The 24,557-nt window shown below is 46.0% G+C and overlaps 1 protein-coding gene and 1 pseudogene across 1 annotated transcript; one reads left to right on the forward strand and one right to left on the reverse strand.

Annotated features, from left to right (window-relative positions):
• The first annotated feature begins 14,154 nt into the window (after nucleotides 1–14,154).
• LOC136539397 (uncharacterized) lies at nucleotides 14,155–15,390 on the forward strand. The gene has a single exon (XM_066531354.1). The coding sequence runs from the start codon at nucleotides 14,260–14,262 to the stop codon at nucleotides 15,169–15,171; it is 912 nt and encodes a 303-aa protein (XP_066387451.1). The 5' UTR covers nucleotides 14,155–14,259; the 3' UTR covers nucleotides 15,172–15,390.
• Nucleotides 15,391–20,589: 5,199 nt separating this feature from the next.
• On the reverse strand, nucleotides 20,590–24,289 carry LOC136539398 (uncharacterized; annotated as a pseudogene).
• Between the last annotated feature and the right edge of the window lie 268 nt (nucleotides 24,290–24,557).

The following is a 24,557-nucleotide window of genomic DNA, read 5'->3' on the forward strand; positions in this document are numbered from 1 at the left end:
ATTAAGCCTAATCAATCTATCATTAGCATATGTGTTATTATAGCACCACATTGTCAAATCATGAACTAATTAGGCTTAAAAAACCATCTCGTAAATTAGTCGCAATCTGTACAATTAGTTATTTTTTAGCCTATATTTAATACTCCATGCATATATCTAACACATCTAATGTGATAGGGACTCAAGTTTAGGAGGGGAAAACAAAAGGCTTAGGTCATAGGTCTGACTAATGAGCCCCGCCATGTAGGATGACTGACACGACGCTACGTCGGCAGAGTATAGATCTGACTAATGGGGCCTGCCATGGACATCTAGTCAGGTCCCACGAGTGCGGCAGTGGAGACGAACTCATCGGGCGTGCACTGCTGACTAGGTGTTGGGTTTAGTCACTTCTAAAATTCATATCATATCAAATATTTAGATATTAATAAAAAGTATTAAATATAGATTAATTATAAAATCAATTATATAGATGTAGGCTAATTTGCAAGATGAATTTTTTTAGTCTAATTAATCTGTCATTAGCACATGTTTACTGTAGCGACACGTTGTCAAATTATAGACTAATTAGGCTTAAAAGATTCGTCTTGCAAATTAATCACAAGTTATGTAATTAATTTTATAATTAGTCTATATTTAATATTTTATACATGTGTCTAAACATTCGATGCGATAGAAATTTTAGAAGTTCCCGTAGTAAGCCAACAGCCCCTACGTACGTTGCTTTTCTGGATACGTTCATCCTTCCTTGTACTATTGCCTGAGGGCTAGGAGCCTTCTACCTCGCCATGCAGAAAATTGAAGGTTTGGTTCCATTCGGTGCATGTCTCGTTTCTTGTGCAAGCGCAAGATTCTCCTTGCGAGCTTGGGAGAGTCATGACTTGCTTGGTTTCTCAGAGCAGCTCGCCTGGCCTCACATAGCTTGCACGGACCACGAGCTCCTTGCTCGACCTGAATTGTCAATTTAGGCCCTGTTCGTTTAAACTTATCAACCGTATTATTTCACTAAAATAACAATATTTTTTTCTCATAATAAATTAACATTAGCATCAGTTGTTTTTTTAGCCAGTCGAACAGGGCCTTGGCTCTCTGAGTCCAGCAAGGCCAAGCTCGCCTGTACATGTCTTGAGATAGCTAGGCAAGAGATCCAAACAGATAAGTCTGCTCCATATTCTTGGTCATCAAGGTAAAACAGTACGTAGCTAAGAATTCAAGCAGCCCCTCAATTTGGCTCTCCTAGGCCGACAAGGCTACTCTTATTGGGCGAAGCGAGGCAACAAAATTTGGCAAAGCAAACCAAACATACCTAAATAAGCCTTTCATGTATTATATATATTTTTTGAAACGGTTTCATGTATTAGACGAATCTGGACAGAGGATAAACCACCTTACTAATAATGACTCCCTTTAGGTATATTTTAGCCGAGCTTAACAAATTAGTCATATTTTTTCAGCCACATAATAATATTTTTCTCTAACAACAATGGCAGCATCAGTAAGTCGTGCCCGACAAGGCGAAAGACGTCCGTAAGCGCGCCATTAACAACGTGCAAGTGTATTTGCTTGCTTTTTGGCCAATGCAGCAGACAACTTTAGGTGCACCGTACCGGGCGGACCAGCCAATGAGAAAACACTCTCCAAAAGTTGGTCACCACGGACTCCAAGGCAGGAGGCAGGTGCACCATGCCACCCGGTTCGTTCGTACGAGTGCCGGCGGGACGAGAACCCCCGCCACCGACGGCGGTCGTCCGTCCTGCCCTCCTCAGAAATCGCTGCGCTACCGTACACACCCAAACCAAGCAAAAACCCGTCTCCATCCCATGTTCCATTGTGCCTGCTGCTGGTGCATCTGCAGTCTCCAACCAAACGAGACAGTGCGGCGTGGCACGAAATTTCACGCCCGTCTTTACCTGCGGTGGCAATGTGGCGTCGCCCCTGGCCCCGCTACTGCATTGCACTGCACGCTGGAGCAGTCCACTGCGCCACTGCGGGTTGCTGCTTGCTACTCTCCCGAACTCTCACGCGTCGTTCACTCCTCTGCCGGCCGCCGGCCGCTGGCTCTCCTCTCGATCTCTTGTTGGTTGTGGCGCTGCTTTTGTTGCCATCTCTCTATCATTCCCCCGACCCCCGGCACGCACTTTTGTATTTTTATTATCGTTCTTTGAATATTCCCACCCCATCTGCCCCCCTCTAGCCTTTGCTCCTTCTGCCAGAAATGCAAAAGTTGGTGCCTTTGTGCGACTGCGGACTGCACTAGCACTAGTGGTAGTGGATGGAGTTGATCGGCGGGATGGAGCTGCCAGCCTTTTCCCTCCTCGTTCCTTTCCTTTCACCGCCCCATATCTACCGACTCCTAGCGTAGAGAAACAAGCAAGGAAGGAAGCACTTGCCGTTGACCGGCGACGGATGGGTGCGTCTTGTCTTCCATTTACCTGACCGATCGACGCGAGTGATTCAACAACCACCTCTGCAAAAACCACAGGGTTTTGCTCTAAAAGCAAGGACGTTCCATGTTCTTGCTTGTCTGCATTTCGTGTGTTTGCCTCCCACTGAAACCGAAAGTAAGCCGCCTTGTCGACCGGACGATCACACACAGGCACACAGCAGACGATCGGAGGCGCCCAGTGCAACTACCAAAAAGACTTGGAAGCACAGTGACAGCGTCCATTCTATACTCCATGCATGGAAGCTGATCGATCTAGTATTATATGCTATGCATTTGCCATTTGCTGCTGCTAGTCTGGTGCTGCTGCTAGTTTAATCTCTTGGATGCCAAGCAAAAGCAAAGGCGTGTAGAACCATCACGTAGCTTGTGAAGTGTCGCAGAACGCTAACAATGGCTGGCACCGTCCTGTGCTGTGACCGATCGAGTTGGTTGTTGGGTGCAACTGCACCATGCTCATCTAACACTTCATGCATGCATATATATTTTCCTGTCTCGTCTCTCCCAACCAATCACTTCCCAGCTTGGTAACTCTGGTTAGGTGGCCAGTGCACTGCTCTGCCTTGTGCATCAGGCAATTGCCATATCTTCCGGGCAAGGACCAAGGAGCAGCAGCAAGACTCTGGCTAGGGATTGCTATCAACCATCAGTTGCTAATAACCTATTTGCTCTGACTAGACACTAAACCCTCTGATTAGCGTCTCGACCCCGAATCAGAGTGATCACGTTAGGTGCGTGCTGTGTCGCTGCGAGTTGGAGCGTCCCTTTCGGTTTCGGAGCCATCAGGCATGGGCGTCAATTGGCTCAAAGCACCAACGATGGAGACACGTACCCAGAGGGCAGAGGCGAGAGGTGCATTGCATGGTTTCAGTTTTCAAATGCATGCTGAGTCGGACGCGGATCCGACTTGAGCCCCTTGATGCCGCAATGATCCGTTTTTGGGGCAACGGATCGAGGTGGATGGGCGCATGGATTCGGGAATGATCGTGTTGGATATAATATGGGCTTAGCCCATATAATATTTAATAAATTAAATAAACTCTATGGTACGTAACATTAAGTGTTGAATGACTTAATACCATACGGGATTTTGACTGAACGCTGACTTAGCTTATATGATTGAAAATTATTCATCTAAACTGGAAGCTGAGAAAAGGATAAAGGCGTACCACGCGCGCGCCCTGCCGCCGGCCGGGCCGTGGGTGTGGCGTGGCGGGCGTGGCCAGTCTTTTGCCACTTAATCCATATAATCACGGGAGTTACTCCCTTGATGGTGGAGGTTACCTTCCGCTTCCGCTTTCCGTCTCTTTGCCTTCGTCTCTTGGGTTTAGTGACTGTACATCTGCTCCTACACCTTATGACCCTAGTGTGCTATTGAGGAAAAATCGAAGAATAACAAGGGATCAGTTGAGATATTCCTAGATCATTGGTTCGCTCATGTATCTTGCTAGTGCAACAAGGCCTGACATCTCATTTGTTGTGTGCAAGCTGAGCCGGTTTGTGTCAAACCCAGGAGATGATCACTGGCGTGCTCTTGAGAGAGTGATGCGCTATCTAAAAGGTACTATGAGCTATGGTATTTGTTATACCGGACATCCAAAAGTGCTAGAAGGCTACTGTGATGCCAACTGAATTTCTGATGCTGATGAGCTTTATTCCACAAGTGGATATGTGTTTTCGCTTGAAGGTGGCGCTGTTTCCTGGAAGTCTTGCAAGCAAACTATCTTAACGAAGTCTACAATGGAAGTAGAACTCACAGCATTAGACACTGCTGGATCAGAGGCTGAGTGGCTTCGTGATCTCCTTATGGATTTACCGGTTGTTGAAAAACTCATACCGGCTATTTCTATGAACTGCGATAACCAGACTGTGATTACAAAGGTTAATAGTTTTAAGGATAACATGAAGTCCACAAGGCATGTTAAGCGACGACTAAAATCTGTCAGAAAATTAAGAAACTCCGGAGTAATAGCGTTGGACCATGTCCTCACGTCTAACAATCTGGCAGATCAGTTCACTAAGGGTTTATCACGCAACGTGATAGAAAGTGCATCGAGAGAGATGGGTTTGAGACCCACTTGAAATTTACTATAGTGGTAATCTGTTCTATGTGATCGGAGATCCCATGAAGTAGGACGGTGAAATAAGCTAGTAGTAAATTATGAGAAAAGATCCTTAGTAAGACTCATTTCTGATGCACATCTTTCCTTTCTGTAAGGTAGGCTGGTTTTTGCCTTAATGTGCTCCAAGTGGCTTGTCAAAGCAAAGATGTTGTCCTACAGAACATCTTTTGAGGAACACGCATATATGAGTCAGACTACTGGTCACAATCTATGAGATTTGGGTGATCTCTAAATACTCATGAAAGGCACCGAAGTATAACTTATATGCTTCAAATAGAGGGGATGTCTTTTGCTGCCCAGTATCAGCTAAGGACTTTAGTGACATTCACCTCACATAAAACTATCAATTCAAGGCTTAGTCCATTGTTCAGTTGTGACTGAGTGAAACTATTGTTCTAGATGGATGTTCAACTTAACAGTCTCCATCGAAACACTGGTATATAAAAGAAATGTTGTTTTAAGACTACTTTGTTACAAACCCTAGAGTTTGGTGGGGATTGTTGATATAATATGGGATTGGCTCATATAATATTTAATAAATCAAATAAACTCTATGGTACGTAACATTAAGTGTTGAATGGCTTAATACCATATGAGATTTTGACTGAACGCTGACTTAACTTATATGGTTGGAAATTATTCATCTAAAATGGAAGCGGAGAAAAGGATAAAGGCGTGCAACACGCGCGCGCGCCGCCGCCGGTGGCCGAGCCGGGCCGTGAGCGTGGGCGTGGCTGGCGGGCATGGCCAGTCTTTTGCCACTTAATTCATATAATCACGGGAGTTACTCCCCTGATGGTGGAGGTTATCGTCCCTTCCGCTTCCGCATCCCGTCTCCTGGGATTCTCCGCTGCCTTCGTGTCCCGCAATCCCTCCGCTGGCCATATATCCTATCTTCCATCAGACCAGATCCTGTGTCCCGCAACCACTCCCGAGAGAACCACTGATCAGCAGCCTTCTGACTTTCCCGTCCCGTACCTCTACGCGCACGGAGGAGCAGGAGAGCAGGTGCCTCCGGAACCCATGTCCGCATGAGAATCCTGCACGGGGTGAGCGGCGATTAGGTTTTTGGGGAACGATCCGCGACTGCTCGTCCATCTTCTTTCTGCTGGAGATCTTCTCCCTAGAACATCAAGACGTCTTCTTTCCGGTGATCCGTTTGTGGGACTGCACTACGAACATCTTCCTGCATTGACTGTGGTCTGCGACTTCGAGCAACGCACTATGTCGACTAGTGTCAATGGAGCCTCCGATGCCCTCGGCATGGGACCCTCCGCTGGGTATAATCTAATCTCTGTGATTACTGTATTTTGTATTCTTACTTTATCAATGAGTATGTCAGCTATGCATGCTGTAGTGTTCATAAGAAATATACACATGCACGTATATGTTGTCACAACCTACTGATGTTATATTTCTGGATTAAACTAATAATAAAAATGCCTAAATTTCTAACAGATCGATCGGCCGGGGTTATCTAGCTAGCTCGGCACGCACACACGGGGCGTAGGTCGTGGATCGATACGATGCACGCCATCATCACCCGGTCAGGTTTCGCGGCTCTAACAGAGTGAGGCCTCGGCCCTCGGGTGGCAGATTGCGATGGATATGCGCCATGTTCGCTTGGCTGATAAGCCATGATTAAAATTACTGTTGGCTGATTTATCGTAAGAGAAAAATATTATTCGTTGGCTGAAAAAGTATGACTTATAAGCCAAATAAATAGGACGATGGATGGATCCCTCAAAGGCCGTGAAAGCAGCATGGACAAGAAAATCAATCACTAGCTATCATCGGGGAAGTCCATTGATTTGTTAGGCCCCCTTTTCGCAGGGCTCTTGGAGGCTCCGGCACCCGGCACTGTAGCGTCCTGGCGGCCGACTAGTAGCGATATGTGGCACTGTAGCAGAAGCCGCCTGCGGGCTTCGTGAACAGTACCCCGAGCTACAGTAGAGAAAAGGAAAAGGAGGAGGCAAAACCGGCTCTGGTCTACAGTGTTTCTACAATGATATGTACAGTGATTATCAGGCGGAGAAGTGTCAAAGGGGGCCTTAATCAATGCAGCAAAAACAAGGCAGGCTTCTCACTCTCCTCCCTGCACGTGTTCGACGTTTCACATCAGGTTTGCGAACACAAACAACTTTTAGGCCCCGTTCGTTTTATCAAGAATGAGTGCCAGGAAGAGAAGAGTTCTTGTCCAAAATTGCTATTTAAATTGTATAAGCTTCTAGTAGCCTGAATAATTCCTGGTGTGGTTTTGCCTTAACCGAACGAGGCCTTACTGTATTCGTTGTTGGGAAACGGTAGCAAGATCACGCAACAAATGCGATGATTGTTCAGCTAATCAGGAAAGTATACGCGTGTACACACACACAGAGAGAGAGACGTATGTCGGCTGGAATGCGATGGTGTAGGAGTAGATGTGTTCACTGGTAGAGAACCGAGCTTTACTCCCGGTGGGGAACCCCCTCTAGTTCCGGTTCCCCACCCGGGAGCAAGCATCCGGGACTAAAGGGGGGTCCTTTAGTCCCGGGTCAGGAACCGGGACTAAAGGAGGACCTTTAGTCCCGGTGGGTAACACCAACCGGGACTAAAGGTGCCTCCTGACATGCCACGATGGCCGGCACCTTTAGTCCCGGTTGGTAATACGAACCGGGACTAAAGATTTTTTTCTTTTTTTTTCTTTTCATTTTTTTGTTTTCTTTTCAAAATAGGTTTTTGAAGTCGTATTGTATGCTGCTAATTATACATTTATACGCGCATATAGTATGTTTCGGTTCAAGCACAATGAACGTATTAAATCACACAATTCAAGCATAGAAATATATATATATATATGCATGCATGCATCATATATATATTTACATGCATGCATGCATATGTGTATTTTACATTATATTATTTCATGTGCATATATTACAAAAGATTGCATTACAGTTGTTGTGACATAATAAGTTTCCTCTCATCCTCTAGCTTGGCTTCAATGGCAGTGTTGGGTCGAAGTAGAACTCGCCCTTGAAATCGATGACCTGCTCATTAAAAAATCCGGCTATGGACTCTTGAATTGCTTTGATTTGGTCTTGCCATATGACTTTTTCCTCCAACCATCGAGTCTACAGGTTTGAATTAAAGGAAAATAAATTAATATATGTACATATATATATATATAAAGACATAGTAACACAATCAATAATAATAATTAAATGAATATATAGTGTATTTTTAACGTACTTTGAGTCTCTCTGTAGGAGTTCTTTGGGAGAGCACCTCGATAAACTTGCAAATATAGTAACCACAGTAGTTGTTCCCCTGTTCCTGCCTCAGACACCACTTTACGAGAAAAAGATTTGTCATCCAATCTGGTGATCCGGTGAAAGCTATATGTTTAATTAATAAAGATGATGCGATTTAGGAGACTTACTTTCAAAGGGATTACATTCAGTGGCGCTTTGCATTTTTCCATGTGTTGCTTCTCAATAAAGGTTTTCCAAACACTGCCCAATAAAAAATTTGCCACGTCATCAGATATATTTAATCATCATGTTTGTGTATATATATAGTTGCTAGAGATCCTAAAATTACCTCTGGATAATATCTATCATATCTTGATAGTCTTGTTGTGGTTTTCTCATCGAGTCATAGATTATCAAGTGACTTTTCACCAGATCGTTGTCCATCAATATCCAGTGATTGCTGCATGTGTTTATAGGATATAACGCATAACACTCATTAATTAACTAGAATCAACATATGAGCCATTAAGGATGATCGACATGATTAACACTCACTTGAAGTTATAGAGAAAGAGTATATCCTTCTTGTAGCGTTGGTTCACTAAGAAGTTCATGAGGTTACTCTCTGACTCATTCTTCTAATTAGTCTTTGGAGTAATTGGGTCTTTGAATATTATATGGGGATCAACAAAACCAATTTCATTGCAGCCTTCCTTTCTGAGCTCTGTCATTGTAAATCTGCATATATATAGTACTTGTTAGGATAATTTATATGCATATACACACATATGATGAGTTTAATAATAGATCGAAAGAATTATTACTTACAGGCAATAGCAGCTAATGATAACTTTGTCCAGAGAGGTCAGGTGGCATAGTTGATGAAATTCTGCAAAGTCAACATACATAACATCATCGCCACGGAACCAATGTTCGTCTCTAATTCTGACACCAACGCAGAAGTCTCCACTGGTAGACGCCTGCATGTACCACTTGTTTAGCAGGTACATTTGCATCCCCAGATCAGATAAGGCTTGAGGGTTGTATAGACTCTGGCCTAGAACAAATTTTTTCTTCTAAATATCAACCTCCGCCGAACTCTCAATGTTTCCATCACCAAACATCTGGTAAAGGTTGAGACCAATCTCATCAAGAAATTCACCAAGGTGATCCAAATCGACATCCGGAGGTATATTTGCCTGATGCATTAATCCTAAATTCGAACCATATTCATTACCAACAACTAGCGGGGGATTGATTGGTGCGCTTGTTGTTTGAGTTGGGCAACTCCTTTCCCTGCCCGCTTCTTTTTCTGTACCGCCTCAATTGACTTGGTGAGAGTGCGGTCATAGTCCGATAACGTTGATTTAGACGGCTTACGAGATTCCCGCTGTTGTTGTTGGTAAGAAGTCACCTTTTTTCTTAGAATATCTGGAGCTACGAAGAAGTACGATTTCTCCGGGTTTCTCCTTGCTTCTTGATTCATTTTAAGTTTGTCATAGAATCTAGACATGTCTTTTTTATATGCATCAGTTCCTTCTTTCTTCTCTTCAGATATTATTTTAGGAATAGCCCTTGGTTTTACGGTGGCTTTCTTTGCAGGCGGGGACTGGTTCTTCGTTTGAGGGGCTAGCCTCTTGCTAGGCTTCTTGGTAGGCGGGGGCGGGGGAGGCGTTGGAGACCTCCTTGGAGGTGGCGGCTGCGGCGTTGGAGACCTCCTTAGAGATGGTGTGGATGCAGCCTTGCCTTCCAACACAATGTCATCGTACAGAGCACTATGATGATCTGGCGATTGAACAATTGGATTTAGGTTGGGGGAGGATCTGCTATAATTTATGAAAGCATCGCTACAATGTAGACAATCCCAACTACCACTAAAAGAACTAAAGCTAAAATATATTTCAGGAGCACAAGGATTTCACGACCAATCTCAACTAAAACAAACAGATCCCCCAATTGTGCAACATCTTTGGGCTTCTTCGGCTGGATCACTGCCTCATTAGCCGCCATATCTGCCTGTTGTGCAAGATATTTTTGCACGAGTTCAACATACTCTTCCTCCCAGTAGAAGCCTGAACATCGTCCACTGCCATCCCACTGAAATTAAAATAAAAAATTAGAACTTTAATCACAACCATCATGAAAATAGGTATAAACTAACCATAATCATTAAATACGATAAAATAACTCACATTGCGATCCGGACACTTGTAGAAGATACGATTCTTGTTGGGACCCTCCTTCTTTACTCGGTACTCCATCACAATCTTCGTCTCATCACGACACTTGCCGCATGGAATGAGAGAAAGGCCCGGCCTAAGTCGCTTTGGAAACCCATGAGAGGCCGAGGACCCGGAAGCAGTTGCCATCTACTCTCTATACTCATTTTTTAATACACTATAAATTTCTCCTTTTATAAACAAATAAAATTAAGAAACTATAAAATTATCTAGATCTCTAAACAATGATATTTTTAATGGTCATTGTGTTCTCGTCTTTTACTGCGGCAGGTAAGTAATTCACATGATATTTCTGCAAATTAACAGAAGAATGGGAGTGTACACACATAATAGACTACTGTGACGATATCGGGACGTGTGAATAAATAACCATCCGTACTAGTTGACCTTGCTTACGTGATCATCTCGGCGAACATTTCTCCACCGGACGGCACTGTACTTGGCCACGGAAGAGCTCTAATTCTACGAGGAAGGCAACACGGTCTTCCACGATCGTTGTCGCTCTCCCTCGTAGAATCAAAGCTCCTCCTTGACGTCCGTTACCGCTCCGCAGAGAACATGCTCACCGAAATGAACACGGTCCGCTAGTTCAACTAGTACGGATTTTCTATAATTTTCTAACTATTTTCTAAGTTTTTCATTTCATAAAAAGTTAAAATAAAAAGTACGGTGATTGACAGACTACTGCGACGATATCGAGACATGTGAATAAATAACCATCCATACTAGTTGAACTTGCTTACGTGATCATCTCGGCGAGCATTTCTCCATCGGACGGCACCGTACTTGGTCAAGAAAGAGCTCCGATTCTACGAGGAAGGGAACACGGTCTTCCATGACTGTTGTCGCTCTCCCTCGTAGAATCAAAGCTTCTCCTTGACGTTCGTTATCGTTCGGCAGAGAACATGCTCGTCGACATGAACACGGTCCGCTAGTTCAACTAGTATAGATTTTCTATAATTTTCTAACTATTTTCTAAGTTTTTCATTTCATAAAAAGTTAAAATAAAAAGTACGGTGATTGACAGACTACTGCGATGATATCGGGACATGTGAATAAATAACCATCCGTACTAGTTGAACTTGCTTACGTGATCATCTCGGCGAGCATTTCTCCACTGGACGGCACCGTACTTGGTCAAGAAAGAGCTCCGATTCTACGAGGAAGGGAACACGGTCTCCCACGACCGTTGTCGCTCTCCCTCGTAGAATCAAAGCTCCTCCTTGATGTCCGTTACCGCTCGACAGAGAATATGCTTGCCGAGCTGAACACGGTCCGCAAGTTCAACTAGTACGGATTTTCTATAATTTTCTAACTATTTTCTAAGTTTTTATTTATATATACTACGTTTAGGTACGGTGATTGACAGACTACTGCGACGATATCGGGACATGTGAATAAATAACCATCCGTACTAGTTGACCTTGCTTACGTGATCATCTCGGCGAGCATTTCTCCACCGGACGGCACCGTACTTGGTCAAGGAAGAGCTCCGATTCTACGAGGAAGGGAACACGGTCTTCCACGACCGTTGTCGCTCTCCCTCGTAGAATCAAAGCTCCTCCTTGATGTCCGTTACCGCTCGGCAGAGAACATGCTCACCGAGCTGAACACGGTCCGCAAGTTCAACTAGTACGGATTTGCTATAATTTTCTAACTATTTTCTAAGTTTATATTTATATATACTTTAACCTTCTTTCATGTAAATATGCAAGTTTGAAGTGATTTTGAGCTCAAATTGCTTGCAAATGAAAAAACCCACAATAAAGAACCATAAATATATATAGTGAACAAAATGGCATAAGAAAATGGTGAAAAATGAGAGTATGAGATTGATAACCTTTACAACTGAAGAATCGACGGAGGAATCGAAGAAATCGACGGAGGAATCGAAGAATGGATGGAGGAACAATGGAGGGAGGGAGGAAGCAAGAACACTAGTGCAGTGAGCTTCAAAATGTGCTGAGCTCGGGCTCGGGGAGGAAGAAGGAGACGGCCGATTTATAAAGGGAGAACATTTAGTCCCGGTTGGTGGATCCAACCGGGACTAAAGGTAACTTTCCAACCCCGGGCGCAGCCACGGCCCGGGAGTAGACTTTTACTCCTGGTTGGATCCACCAACCGGGAGTAAAAGTATACCTTTAGTCCCGGTTGGTGGCTCTAACCGGGACTAAAGGTCCCTGCCACCTCTGTCTGGCGCAGTAGCCGTTGGGCAGGGACCTTTAGTCCCGGTTGGAGCCACCAACCGGGACTAAAGGTATTTCTAATCCTGGAAGCAAAAAATTCCGGGACTAGAGTCTATTTTGATCGAGGATTAAAGATCTGTTCTCTACTGGTGGTTGCTTGTGCTGCGCCTACCTGCGTTAGGCTGTCGTCCATCGGTTCAGAGATTCCAGGCTTTTGTCTCTTCTTGTGCAAGGGAAGTTTGGCAAGTCACGCCCACGCGCAACAGTTTAGGAGGAGTATATTTCTGATGCAACACGTTACACATGCATGCAAGCTACATTTGTCAACTACGCGAGCCACCGATAACCTAATTATTTCTTCACTACTGAGTACCGATCATGATCTCTCTTCAGCGGTTGGCGCATTGCCAATAAAAAACGAGTTCGAGAGGAATCCGATCTGCATCAACTGATCTTATGGGATCAACAAAATGCAGTGATATTACTTGCCAGTTTGCTTGCAAGCAATCTTGTCGTCTGGACCTAGACCTAGCTACTGCGCGTACTGTACGTGTAGTAGCGTGGTGGCTGGCTGGCTGCGAATGTCGTTCTCGGAACGAACAAAACGACGGTTTCGCGGGATTTGTTTTTGAGTTGGTCAGCGTCGAATCATTCCTGTGGCTGTTGTGCTGCTGACATTCTGCCGCAGCTCTAAGAGCTGAACGGACCATGCCTAAAATGTGCCTGTTTCCTCTTGGTCAGCTGCCGCTCGTGGCCGTGGAATCACTCCATATGCACAAACCCACATGAATAATTGATGACGGAGACCAAGTTTTATTTCTTCTACTATTAAAAATGCATACTCAAATATGAGTTGAGCATTGCCCTATCGTCCCACCAGATCCATGGTGCTAGAAGACACACGTTGATGCAACAAAACGACTGAAGAAAAACGCCAACAGTGAACAAAATACTAGCTTGCGCCCGGCTCCTGACGCAGCAGCAGAATACATAAATTCCTGCTAGTTGCGCTTGCGCCCCGCTCCACAACAGTTTGAATTCAAAAGTTTATTTCCTTGCCTCTGCGACTGCGCTCCCTCACTCAAGTTGTATCAGCGGCAAGAGCACGAAAAGGGTCCACTGCTAGCAAGACCGAAAGGGGTGCCCAAAAACACAAAAGAGACGTCTCTTTTTGTAGACACCTAGAAATCAGATATACGCACACGCCGACAAATTTCACCAACGCGTGCCACATCAAGCCGCAAGAACACAGTCGTACTAGGGCTGTGTTTAGTTAAAAAAAACTTTCCAAAAAGTGCTACAGTAGCCATCACATCGAATCTTACGATACGTGCATGGAGCATTAAATGTAGATGAAAAAACTAATTGCACAGTTTGGTTGGAAATGATACGTGCATGGAGCATTAAATGTAGACGAAAAAACTAATTGCACAGTTTGGTTGGAAATCGCGAGACGAACGTTTTGAGTCTAATTAGTCCATGATTGAACACTAATTATCAAATAAAAACAAAAGTACTACGGTAGCTAAATTCTTCAATTTTACGAACTAAACACAGCCTAGATCGTAGAGAGAGAGAAAAAAAAGAGAGAGACCGATCAATGCTGCAGATCGTTGAAAGATTTAATGTGACGAAAAATTTTAAAAATTTTGACGTTTTGGAGAGGAGGGCAGCCCTGGGAGGAGGGCAGCCGGGCAGCACAGCAGGGAGCCATGCAGATATTAGAGGCGGGCAGCACAGCAGGGTAGCTACTCCCATCACGGCTGACTACTGTCACTGACATCCTGGACGGAAAAGGCTGTCCCCACCTGTCACTGACGGATATTAGAGGCGGGATAGTCTAGTCAGCCGGTGCAACAAGTGCAGCGTAACAGTATTGTCAGCGACACGGCGCCCCACCGGCAGGGTTGCGAATAAATCCGCAGCCATAATAACACCCGGAGACGAGCCAGCCGTCTGCCGGCCACCACCAGTCCACCACCACCCACCCCCGAAGGCCAAGGCCAACCACAGGAGCTGCTGGGGCGACGGACAATGGCGACGGCGTGGGTGCGCTCGCTCAGCTGCAGGTCCTCCTACGCCGTCACCGACGCCGCCATCGCGCCGCCCCCGGCCAAGAAGCCGCCGCCACCTCTGCCCTTCTCCTGCGCCACGGCGGCGGCAGCGGACGTGATGGACGCCGTGGCGTACGCCCAGCAGGCCAGGAGGAAGAAGATGGGGAGGGAGCGGGAGAGGCGGAGGGAAGCGCGGGAGCCGCGTCCGCGGCCCAAGAAGAAGCCCAAGCCGATGGCGCTGTTCATGCCGTCGCCGGCGCCGGCGCAGCCCGTGACCTCGGCGTTCCTCACGATGGCGGAGCTGCCCGAGGGCCACTCGTCGCGGCGGGTCGTGGAGCTCATCTTCGCGTCCGGGTGGGGAGGAGGAGGAGGAGGAGGAGGCGCAGGCGCAGGCGCGGGCGCGGGGGCGCCGAAGCCGTCGGTGGAGGCGCTGTTCCGCGTGCAGAGCGCGTCGCGCGCGGTGGCGCGGTTCGAGGAGGCCAGGGCGGCGGCCCGCGCGCACGGCGCCGCGTCGCGGTGCGGCGCCGACGGCAACGAGATGATGCGGTTCCAGTGCCACGCCCCCGCCGACGCGCCCGGCGGGGTGTTCGGCGCGGGCGTCGCCACCTGCCGCCTCGGCGCCTCGGTCTCCGCCGTGCGCACGTTCGCCTGCAGCGGGGCTGCGCACGCCAGCGCCGCCGCCGCCGGCGGCGCTGCCACCACTGGGCGAAGGGCGATGCTGGTGTGCCGCGTCATCGCCGGCCGCGTCTGCCCCGCCAACCACTCGTCCCCGCGCCACGCCCACGGCTCCGCCGCGACCTCCTACGACTCCGTGGACATGGGCAACGGCGAGCTGGTGGTCCTCGACAGCCGCGCCGTGCTCCCCTGCTTCCTCATCATCTACAAGGTCTAGCCGCCGCCGCTGACTCCGGATCGCGCTAACCGACCACCGTGACCGTTAACCCCCATCGCTAATCGCTAGGCTTCTCTAGCATTGTTGGCTTGCACTGGGTACGCCCTTTACTTTTCCGGAGTGTCAGGTGTGGATGGCAACAGGAATGGAGCCCTCTGCCGTGCGTGTAAAAATCAGTACAAAAACCGCTGCCTATTTTTTTTTTTTTTTTGGGTTTGAATCTTGAAATGGTATAGAAACATTTTGCTTTCGTCTGTCCAGCTCCTCCCCGTCTCTTGCAATCGCATCGCTCTGCATGCAATGTACCTTGGCCTTCTTTGCTTCTGCTCTCGTGCACTTTGCAGAGGACACCAGAAGCCTCCCAGTCCCAGATCAGCCTCTCGAATCATGGCCGTGCGTGTCCCCCCGTGCACGGCTCCGATCCCCGTGACAGCGAGCGAGATTCACGGTCACGGCTTCTCACCCCCGCTGTTCGTCTGTTCCAGCGCAGAGATTTGTCGCCGCGGGTTTAAAGTGCTTTTGGCGCAGCGCTCGTGTTCTCTTCTTCCTCTCGCCGTCGATCAATGGCTGGGAGCCTGCGTGGGACTGGGATCATGATTTTTGCAGCGCGAAGGGGTTTCCGTGACACGCGATTTGGCATGATGGGAGTAAATTAAAAGGGCCGGGGGTTGGCGACATCTTGGCAAGCCAGGCCAAGAGGGAGGTCGCCCGGTGCCGGGCTCGTGTTGGACGGTACTAGACGAGCTCCATGCTCGCTCGCTTGGTCCCTTTGTCATGGCGCTGTCCTGCTGCTGCTACCTCACTCCCATGCTTTGCTTGCTAGCTGCTCTCTGACGACAGTCTCTCTTTCTCTTGTCCTGCGCTGTCCCTGTCGCTTTTCCTTTTTCTTTCTTCAGATCACACAGAAAGAAATCGCAGCAGGGGGCGTTGCTCGCTCTGTCTCCCCGTTCGTGTTCTTCGTTGGCTCGCGCTTTCGTTTGGTGGCAACTGCAATCCAGGCAAAAGCGTCCGGGATGGTTAATGTGAAGTAAATGCGAGGTCCAATCGGGCAGCCGCTGCCTGCTCGGCGCTTGCTTTGCTTGCGTCCAAAGGCTCTTGTGGAGCGACAACGCATGCCACACAGTAGTGACACAGTCCATTTTTCCTGTTCCCTTTGAATGTCCGACGAAGTCCTTTCGAGAGATGTGACCTCGGCTATCAAAATCGAGAGATGGGGCATGTAGTGACATAGCACTAATAAGGGGGTGTTTAGATCCCTTCCAGTTTGAAAAATGGATACTGTAGCACTTTCGTTTGTATTTGACAAAAATTGTTCAATTATGAACTATTTAGGCTTAAAAGATTCATATCGTCAATTACGGGCAAACTGTGTAATTAGTTGTTCTTTTTACCTATATTTATTGCTCCATGCATGTGCCGCAAGATTCGATGTGACGGGGAATCTTGAAAAATTTTAGATTTTAGGTGGGATCTAAACACCCCCTAAGTAATAACCAAAGTTTAGTAGCAGTACCTCCAATCCTACCACTTTTTTTCTTTTACCTGATAATAATGGAGTACTAGTTGTCAGACTGTCTTGGACAACCGCCGACCCAAAATACAATACCTAGGCCCCGTTCGCTGGTCTGAAACTTAGCTGAAACTGGTTGAAAAGCACTTGTTATGGCTGAATTGTTGCAAGAGAAAAACTACTGTTCCGGCTTGAAAAAAAGAAGCCAAACAAGCCGAATATGGGGATAAGCCGAACAGGGCCTTCTTTCTTTAAGTAGTGCTACAGGCAAATGGTTCAATACCTATTTTTGCAACAACAAGACCCAAAAGACACCCATTTCTGCAAATGGGTCTTCAGGAAAAAGGAATACTCAGATTTGGGCATCAAAAATAGGTCTTTCATATAGATACTCTAGTTGCAGACTATAGGTATTGTGTTGGAGATTTATTTTAGATTTGGGTTCCGTAACGGGTCTCATGCTCGAGACAGCCTTAGAGGAAAAAAAAACTACTTACTAGTACGGGTTGTTAGGTCACTACATGTCTACATGCCACAAATTGCTTCGTTTGGCACACACCTGAAATCCCCTGTATCCACAATGGCGGATGTGCACACTGATGGTACACTTGCGTAGCTGAAACCACGTTTGCTAGCTGAATTATTCGAAGCGTTAAACGTTGCGTTGCATGGTGCAGGTACTCTGCACAACTACGAACGTGTTTTTGTGCACGCACGCACGCTTGGTAGTAGATGCTTATCCAGAACGGCAAAAGGATCCGACATGTCCATCACAGGTTGACAGAGATTCGAACAGTGGTATACAAATTAGCTGTGTGATTATGCATCTCCTCCCCCAGAAGCGACTGTGTAGATCTGGCTGACATGGCATGGCGTATACATCTGGATGGCTGACACTGGGCCCCACCAATTTTCTCAGGGAGGGGCTGAGCTATTGGCATGTTACCATGTCTCTTGCAGAGGCACACCTGACCAGACAAGGGCCTTGTTTAGATTGCAAGTTTTTTCACTCTCTTTCTATCACATCAAATCTTTGGACACATGCATAGAATATTAAATGTAGATAAAAAAATAACTAATTACACAGTTTAATTGTAAATTACGAGACGAATCTTTTGAGCCTAGTTAGGTCATGATTGGATAATAATTGTTAAATACAAACGAAAGTACTACAATGCCAAATACTGGTTCCTAACCTCAATCTAAATAAGGCCAAGGGGAGGGGAGGGAGGCTGTGACTGTGACTGTGCAACTGGACCACTAGTGTCTCCGTAAGCACCAATCATCATTGGGTAAACATCACATCGCATCGGCCGCGCCGGAGCGACGTTTCTCCCGTGTGTGTTGTTGCCTCAGGTTCGTTGAGCGTGGGTGGCGACGAGAATCACCTCTGCTTTCACTTGCCGCATCTACCACCGGGGATGCTTGTGCTCACCGGAACCTCACGTTCTCGCCGCAACCAGACTTGCCCTGAATTTTCGCAGCGGCGTTTCCCGAGACCAGAAGCCTTGAGTTCTTCTCTTTGGGAAAGGCAAGAGCTCTCTGACGACAGGAGATTTACTGACGGTCACAAGATCCAATACTGAACGACTGAATGGAGACTACCAGTTCTTTTTTTCTTTCTCTCTTAAGTAGTTATTATTATACTACGTAGTATGATGGATTCCATCCATCCAAATGCAGGCAAGTGAGCGACGGCACTCATTTACTCCGCCTATCGGACTGTCCTGAGCCGGCTACCTGGCTGGGAACACCACAGCATGGAGGATGCGATGCATACCGCCGTGCCTGCATCTCGTCACCTCTGGTACCTGATGTTACCATGCTTCCACGGTGACGCCACCAACGCTCAGAACTGAATAATCAACCGTCATTGCTAGCTAACCACTATAGACTTGACCTCACTCCAGGAGATTGGAACGTACAGTACTTCTGACTCCTGCCTGCTGCCCAGAGTGATGAGTGAGTGAGGCGTTGTTTAAATCCATGGTGTAAAGTTTTGGAATGTCACATAGGGATGTCGCATGTGATGTTCGGATACTAATAAAAAAACAAATTACAGAATCCGTCGGTAATGCAGCGAGACGAATTTATTAACCATAATTAATCCGTCATTTAGCGCATGTATTACTGTAGCACCACATTGTCCAATCATGAACTAATTAGACTTAAAAGATTCAGTCTCGCAAATTAGTCACAAACTGTCTAAATATTCGATGGGATATGGAGTAAACTTTAGGGGAGGACTGAACGAGGCCGGAGTGGTTATTGCTTCACTGTTCACCCTCACATGGTCAAACATGAACTCTGAAGGCTCAACGAGCGACGTAGGCCTTGTTTAGATTGCTTCAAAGTTCCAAGTTTTTTCACTCTCTCTCCATCACATCGAATCTAGGGACACATGCATGCAGCAGTAAATGTAGATAAAAAAAATAACTAATTACACAGTTTGATTATAAATTACGAGACGAAAATCTTTTGAGCCTAGTTAGTCTATGATTGGACAATAATTGTCAAATACAAACGAAAGTGCTACAGTGCCAAATTTTTCTAACTCTTGCGATCTAAACAAGGCCGTACTCATGGAAAGAGTTTGAAGACACTCCACATCCAGTACACAGGGCCTGGCTCTCTCTGGACCCCGGGGCCCACGCGAGTTATTCCTTGCGCAGGTTGCATGCAGCGCAGCGATGAGCCGATGACCGAGTCGCCGTATACCTGCACTGCACTGTCTGCACAGCAATCAGCAGCACGGGCATAACTTGCCTGCGTTTCAGTGAGCAACAGTGCGCTGCGCATCTCTGAATGATAAATTCGTGTTGGTCTTGTCAAGATCCCGTCCCCTCCCCTTGACGGTTTGACCGGTGCGACGTACGAGTACGATACGGGCTCTGCGCTGCCGCTGCGTCCCTGAATGATGGTGGAGTGGAGGAGAGCCGAGAATGCATTTGCATTTGCATGCCAATGCCGTGTCCCTCTGGCGACGGCAGTAAAATCTAGCGCCAATCATGCAGCGCCGGGCTTTGCCACCGACCATGTCCTCCCCTTTTATTGCAGGAGATGGGTGATGATGGACTGATGGCGGATGCGATGCGAGGATCATACGGCTTCGCCTGGATCATGCTGGTCTCATGGAGATGGAGTAACAGTATTACAGTAACAGTCCACTACTACAGCTACTAGTAGCTCTCAGGTCATCATGCATGGTGGTGAGGACGAGTTCTCAGTTCAGGCCTCAGGTTAGGGGTCATCGATTCAACCACAGCTCCAGATGTCGCCCACCCAGCATCGAATCGAATTTCATGCACCGACCGACCGACCAGATCGCTCGCAAAGAGAATCCACTCATACTTCACCGGGTTGGCGGTTCAGCAACTTGGATCATGATACTAGTATAGCAAGCAGTAGCCTTGCTTGAATACCTACCCTACCTCTCAATGACTGTGATTGGGACCATCAACTTTTACTCGACACAGTTAACAGTTCAGTGGACGCAGTACTCCCCCGAGCTTGCCGGCGGCGATCCCTGATCGATGTCTCGTGACACCGGGGCATTATTATCCTGCCTGTACTTCCACATGGCCTCTTGCTCATCAATGGAGACGAGACGACGTCGCAAGATCAGGCGACCTGGAGAAGAGATCAAGGCACTGTATTTCTGGTCAAATTTCGCATGGTGCATTGTTAATGCTGCGCAAAGGACAGCAAATCTGGGACCACTAGGACCCATCAGTATGCAGCATGTTCACTTGCTCGTATATGATCGTGGATTATAAGCTGAAAATATTATTTTTCTCTCACACCGAACCAGCCAGCAGTAAATAATCCGAAACGAACAGGCTGATGGTCGTCAATTGTACTAACAGACAGGATTTCTTTGCCTCACAGGTCAGTGAAACCGGTCCAATCGCCTGAATTGAAGTGAGGGCTGTCGAGAGATGAAGCAGTCGAGAGACAAAACAATATTTGACACAGGGAAGTATACATTTTCGCACTAATCCAAGGTAGTATAACTCAAGATGAAAATGCTAGGCTATCATCAGGATACAACCATTTTGCCTTCATCGACTCTGATCGAAGTCTAGAATTTCGAGACTGATCATTGTGGCACTATGACTGCGTCTTCATTGCTGAACTTTCAAATATATAATGGCAAAAGGCTTGAATCTAACAGTCTGATCACTTCATCGAAGATATAATAAGAGGGAAAAGAAAGAAAAGAATATCCCCAACTAAATGGTCACTAGCAAACCAGATTTTGAAACTAGGCTTGATACACACGAATATTCACATGGTTAGAATGAACTCTCCTGTTCTGAATTGCCTGCCTTATGGCACCCTGCCACGGAATGCAAATGCTCTTGGTCAGTGCTTGACAGCTCCACGTTTGGGCGGCCTTGGTCGAGTTGAGGATGCACCTGGACCCTTGCGGGTTTTCCTGGACCGAGTTTTCTTTGGCTCATAACCTATAAATTCTAAGTCCTCGCATATCTCTTGCCTCCCTAGAAGAAGCCCAGGAATTATCTCCCTCTGAAAATTCCTCATACCCCTCCCTCTCTTTAGCTTGATCCGACATGCTGGTCCTTCATTATAGGGTGGTGACACATTCATGGATTGCCCGTCATCTTTGATCTCCTCTAGATTCAACACGATTTTCTCGAACGAGTCCAATGAAGGCTGAGGCTCATCGTTCCCGTTCTGAGCTGCTGTCTGATTGCTGCTTCCAAAGCAATGAGCCATGCATTCAGAACTATGCTGAAAAATGGAAAGAAGGGTTCTAGCTGCAATATCAGCTGTTGTGCCATCATCATCAACCTTATCTTGAAGCATGCTTAACTCCTGAATATTTGATGCTCCATTGTGGGATATCCCAAGTCTTGAATGGAAATTATTATCAACAAGAGGAGATCCAGGGATAAAAAACTCCTTGTTAATGGTTCCAGACTCTGGCGACTGAACCTTATTGATACCACTAGTTGTTGGGGCTGTGAGAAGCACGTGACTGTCATCCTTGTGTCCCAACATATGATCAGTTCCAGGAACCACATGCTTGGTAGAAGTTTCTGCATGCAGGCTATTTTTCGTCGAGAAAGAATGATCGGGTGCTGTTCCTTTACTTACATCATTATTTACAACCTTATCTCTATAATCGCTGATTTCTGATGGCATGTCAGTGCTTTCAGGTGACACATTAAGGTCAAAAAGGAACTTCTGTTGAACTGAGGATTCAGTTACCACATCCCTTGAACTATCTGCAGCTGAGTTGGGCGTGATCACCGTGAATGGAAGATCCTTTCATACCAGAACCAGCTACACATTCTTTTTCAGAAGCTTCTCTAGGGTTGTCTGAAAAATTTCCACGGTACGTCGAGGAAGAAGGAAACAAAGAAGGCACAAGAAGGCTTTCTTCTTGAGGAACATTCAGGTCAAATAGTGAATGTCTTGCTTCAGTGTTACTTGTTTTGATAGGGGACTGACAATCCGGAGTGTCACTAGATCCAACTGAACCTGGAAATGCATAAGGTTAGAATAGTCATGAAGGTCTATGTGCAGGCCATCTTGTTGGATTATGATTTAGCTTGCAATGAACGAGGCATCGCACACGAGAATAAAGTAAGGAGAATAAAACCTGAAAATGCTCCAATAATCTCATTGTGATCTTGGACTTGTGGTAATGTCGAATTCATGACATGTCTAATATACCAACTAAAGCTCTAAAGCATGAATGATCCTACAATAGGAATATACGGATTTGCAGAACTTGGAACTCTCAAATGAATTATTGACATAGAAGTTTATAAATTTTAGTTAGTAGACATAGATCTAGAGGTATATTAGAGCAACAAATATGTCATCCAGGTTCTTGACCTGTCCTAAACTGAACTTTGCATTGAAATAGTCCCAGTAGAGCTTGCTAGCAACAAAACTTCTTAAAAATGCAGAAAATATTTGAATGCAAATGTGGATAGAATTGAGAAAGACCACATTGTCCGTAATATAGCTGTTTTTCCTTTCTGTGAAAGATTGTAAAATATTTCTTTCTCTGATTAATATAATGATATGCAGATCTCCCGAGAAAAAAAAAACAATCTAACTAGTCAAATGACATTGATCTCGTCCTTCAAAACTCAATTACTGCTAGTACGTTAGCAGATACATAACAACTTTTAGCTATTTATGTAACTGTCTGATGACAGTGAACAAACAGTGCGGCAATAGGATCCTGAGACACAACTTTTAGCCTTGTCAAGCATGCATTAATTGAGCACTACAGTTTTTTTTTTTCATCAAAGGCTCAAATTATAGACACATATGCATGAGCAATCGGTACAGTCATAAAATAGGTCATACAAGATAGCAGCAACACGCTTGCATCCAAGTAGTTCTGAAACATGTTAGCACAAGATGCAAAGGTTAAATAGAGACTCACCAGCGCTTACACGTGATGTGTTCCAGTCTCTACACAACTGAAGAGACTCTGCAAGTGAGGTGTTCTCTGGTGAAATGCAGCATGAACCATCCTGAGACTTGCCATTTTGGTTGGCAAGGTTGCCAAAGCCAGAGCAACCAATAGCTTCCACCGCATCACCAGAAATCGATGGCTTCTCCAAGTCAATCACTCTGTGATAAGCATCAGATTTTCTCCTAATTGAAGTCCTAACATCTGAATTCAGGTCGACAATTTTGGACAACGATTTGCGTTTACTGGAATTGGTGGAAACTTCTTGGGTTTGATTGCGCCTCGAACCCAAATTCATCTGGGCACCAAAAACTCTTCTTTAGCAAGATAAATTTAGACTAACTTACATGGGAGAAAAAAAATCTAGCTATTCCCCCTCACCAGCTTATGCTCATGAACAGAGTGTAGGCTACTAAGTGAACTGCTAGATTGCTTCCAGAAAGAAGCATAAAACTTGTTCAGATCCTGCATCTGCAAAAAGATATCACATCACATTCATGTTGTCGCAACCCAAAGTAACCTCAAAATCCAATTTCACCAAAGCTGTTAACCCTAACGCAACAGCTTATATATAACCATAAACAAGAAACCAACCTTAATTGGACAACTAACCAAATTTCCTCTCTCTTTTCTGTTGTCCCCGTGAAGAACAGCCACTTCTTAGCTACCGAAGCAACAGCAAAAGCTCTAACAATATACAGAAAAACAGGGAGACCACAAAAAAGAGAGGATTATTGCGCGTAATAAACAGGGGAAAAAAGGAAACCTTTCCGTGGCGATATATCTTTGTCGCACCTCCCCTCGTCGAACTCGGTCTCGGATCTTCTCAATTCTTTCGCGGCTGGATACTGGTGCAGGCGGCTGTCCGTAGCGTCAGCCCAGCAGCCCCTGCGGCTTCCTTTTTTTTTCTTCCTTCTTCTTTCCCGTTTCTCTCTCGTCTCACATGCCTTTTTTTTTCACCTGCTATGATTTACTGATGCATATGGGTAGTGTGGGAGATGGGGATGGAGATAGGGATTTGATACCTCTCGTTAGTCTCTATAATCTTTCTAGGGCTCTGCTTAGCTGTGACTGTTGGCTGCTGCATATGCATGGAAGGAGCGAAGCGAGGTGGGGTTGGGGACGGGGACGGAGACGGAGATGTGTCAAGGCTGCCACTTTGTGGTCAAGAATCACAATTCCAGAGGAGAAAGTTGGTGTTGTTGGTTGTTACTAGTATGTGCGTTAAAATATGTGTGCGGATAAAAATCTGGGTCAAATCTGCGTTCCGAAAGACACTATAGTTCGTAATCTTTCATGTTCGCTCGGTTTACAGTGTACATTTTCAATCAATAAATAATTTTTTTTCTCATAAAAAATCATAATACATTATTTTTAGATATAATTTATCAGCCAAACGAACAGAGCATTTGTCAT

Source organism: Miscanthus floridulus, chromosome 2, assembly GCF_019320115.1.
Source record: "Miscanthus floridulus cultivar M001 chromosome 2, ASM1932011v1, whole genome shotgun sequence".
Classification (NCBI taxonomy): Eukaryota; Viridiplantae; Streptophyta; class Magnoliopsida; order Poales; family Poaceae; genus Miscanthus; species Miscanthus floridulus.

What these genes read in the sequence shown, in the direction of transcription:
- LOC136539397 (XM_066531354.1), top strand. Translation starts at nt 14,260, where the DNA reads ATGGCGACGGCGTGGGTGCGCTCGCTCAGCTGCAGGTCCTCCTACGCC.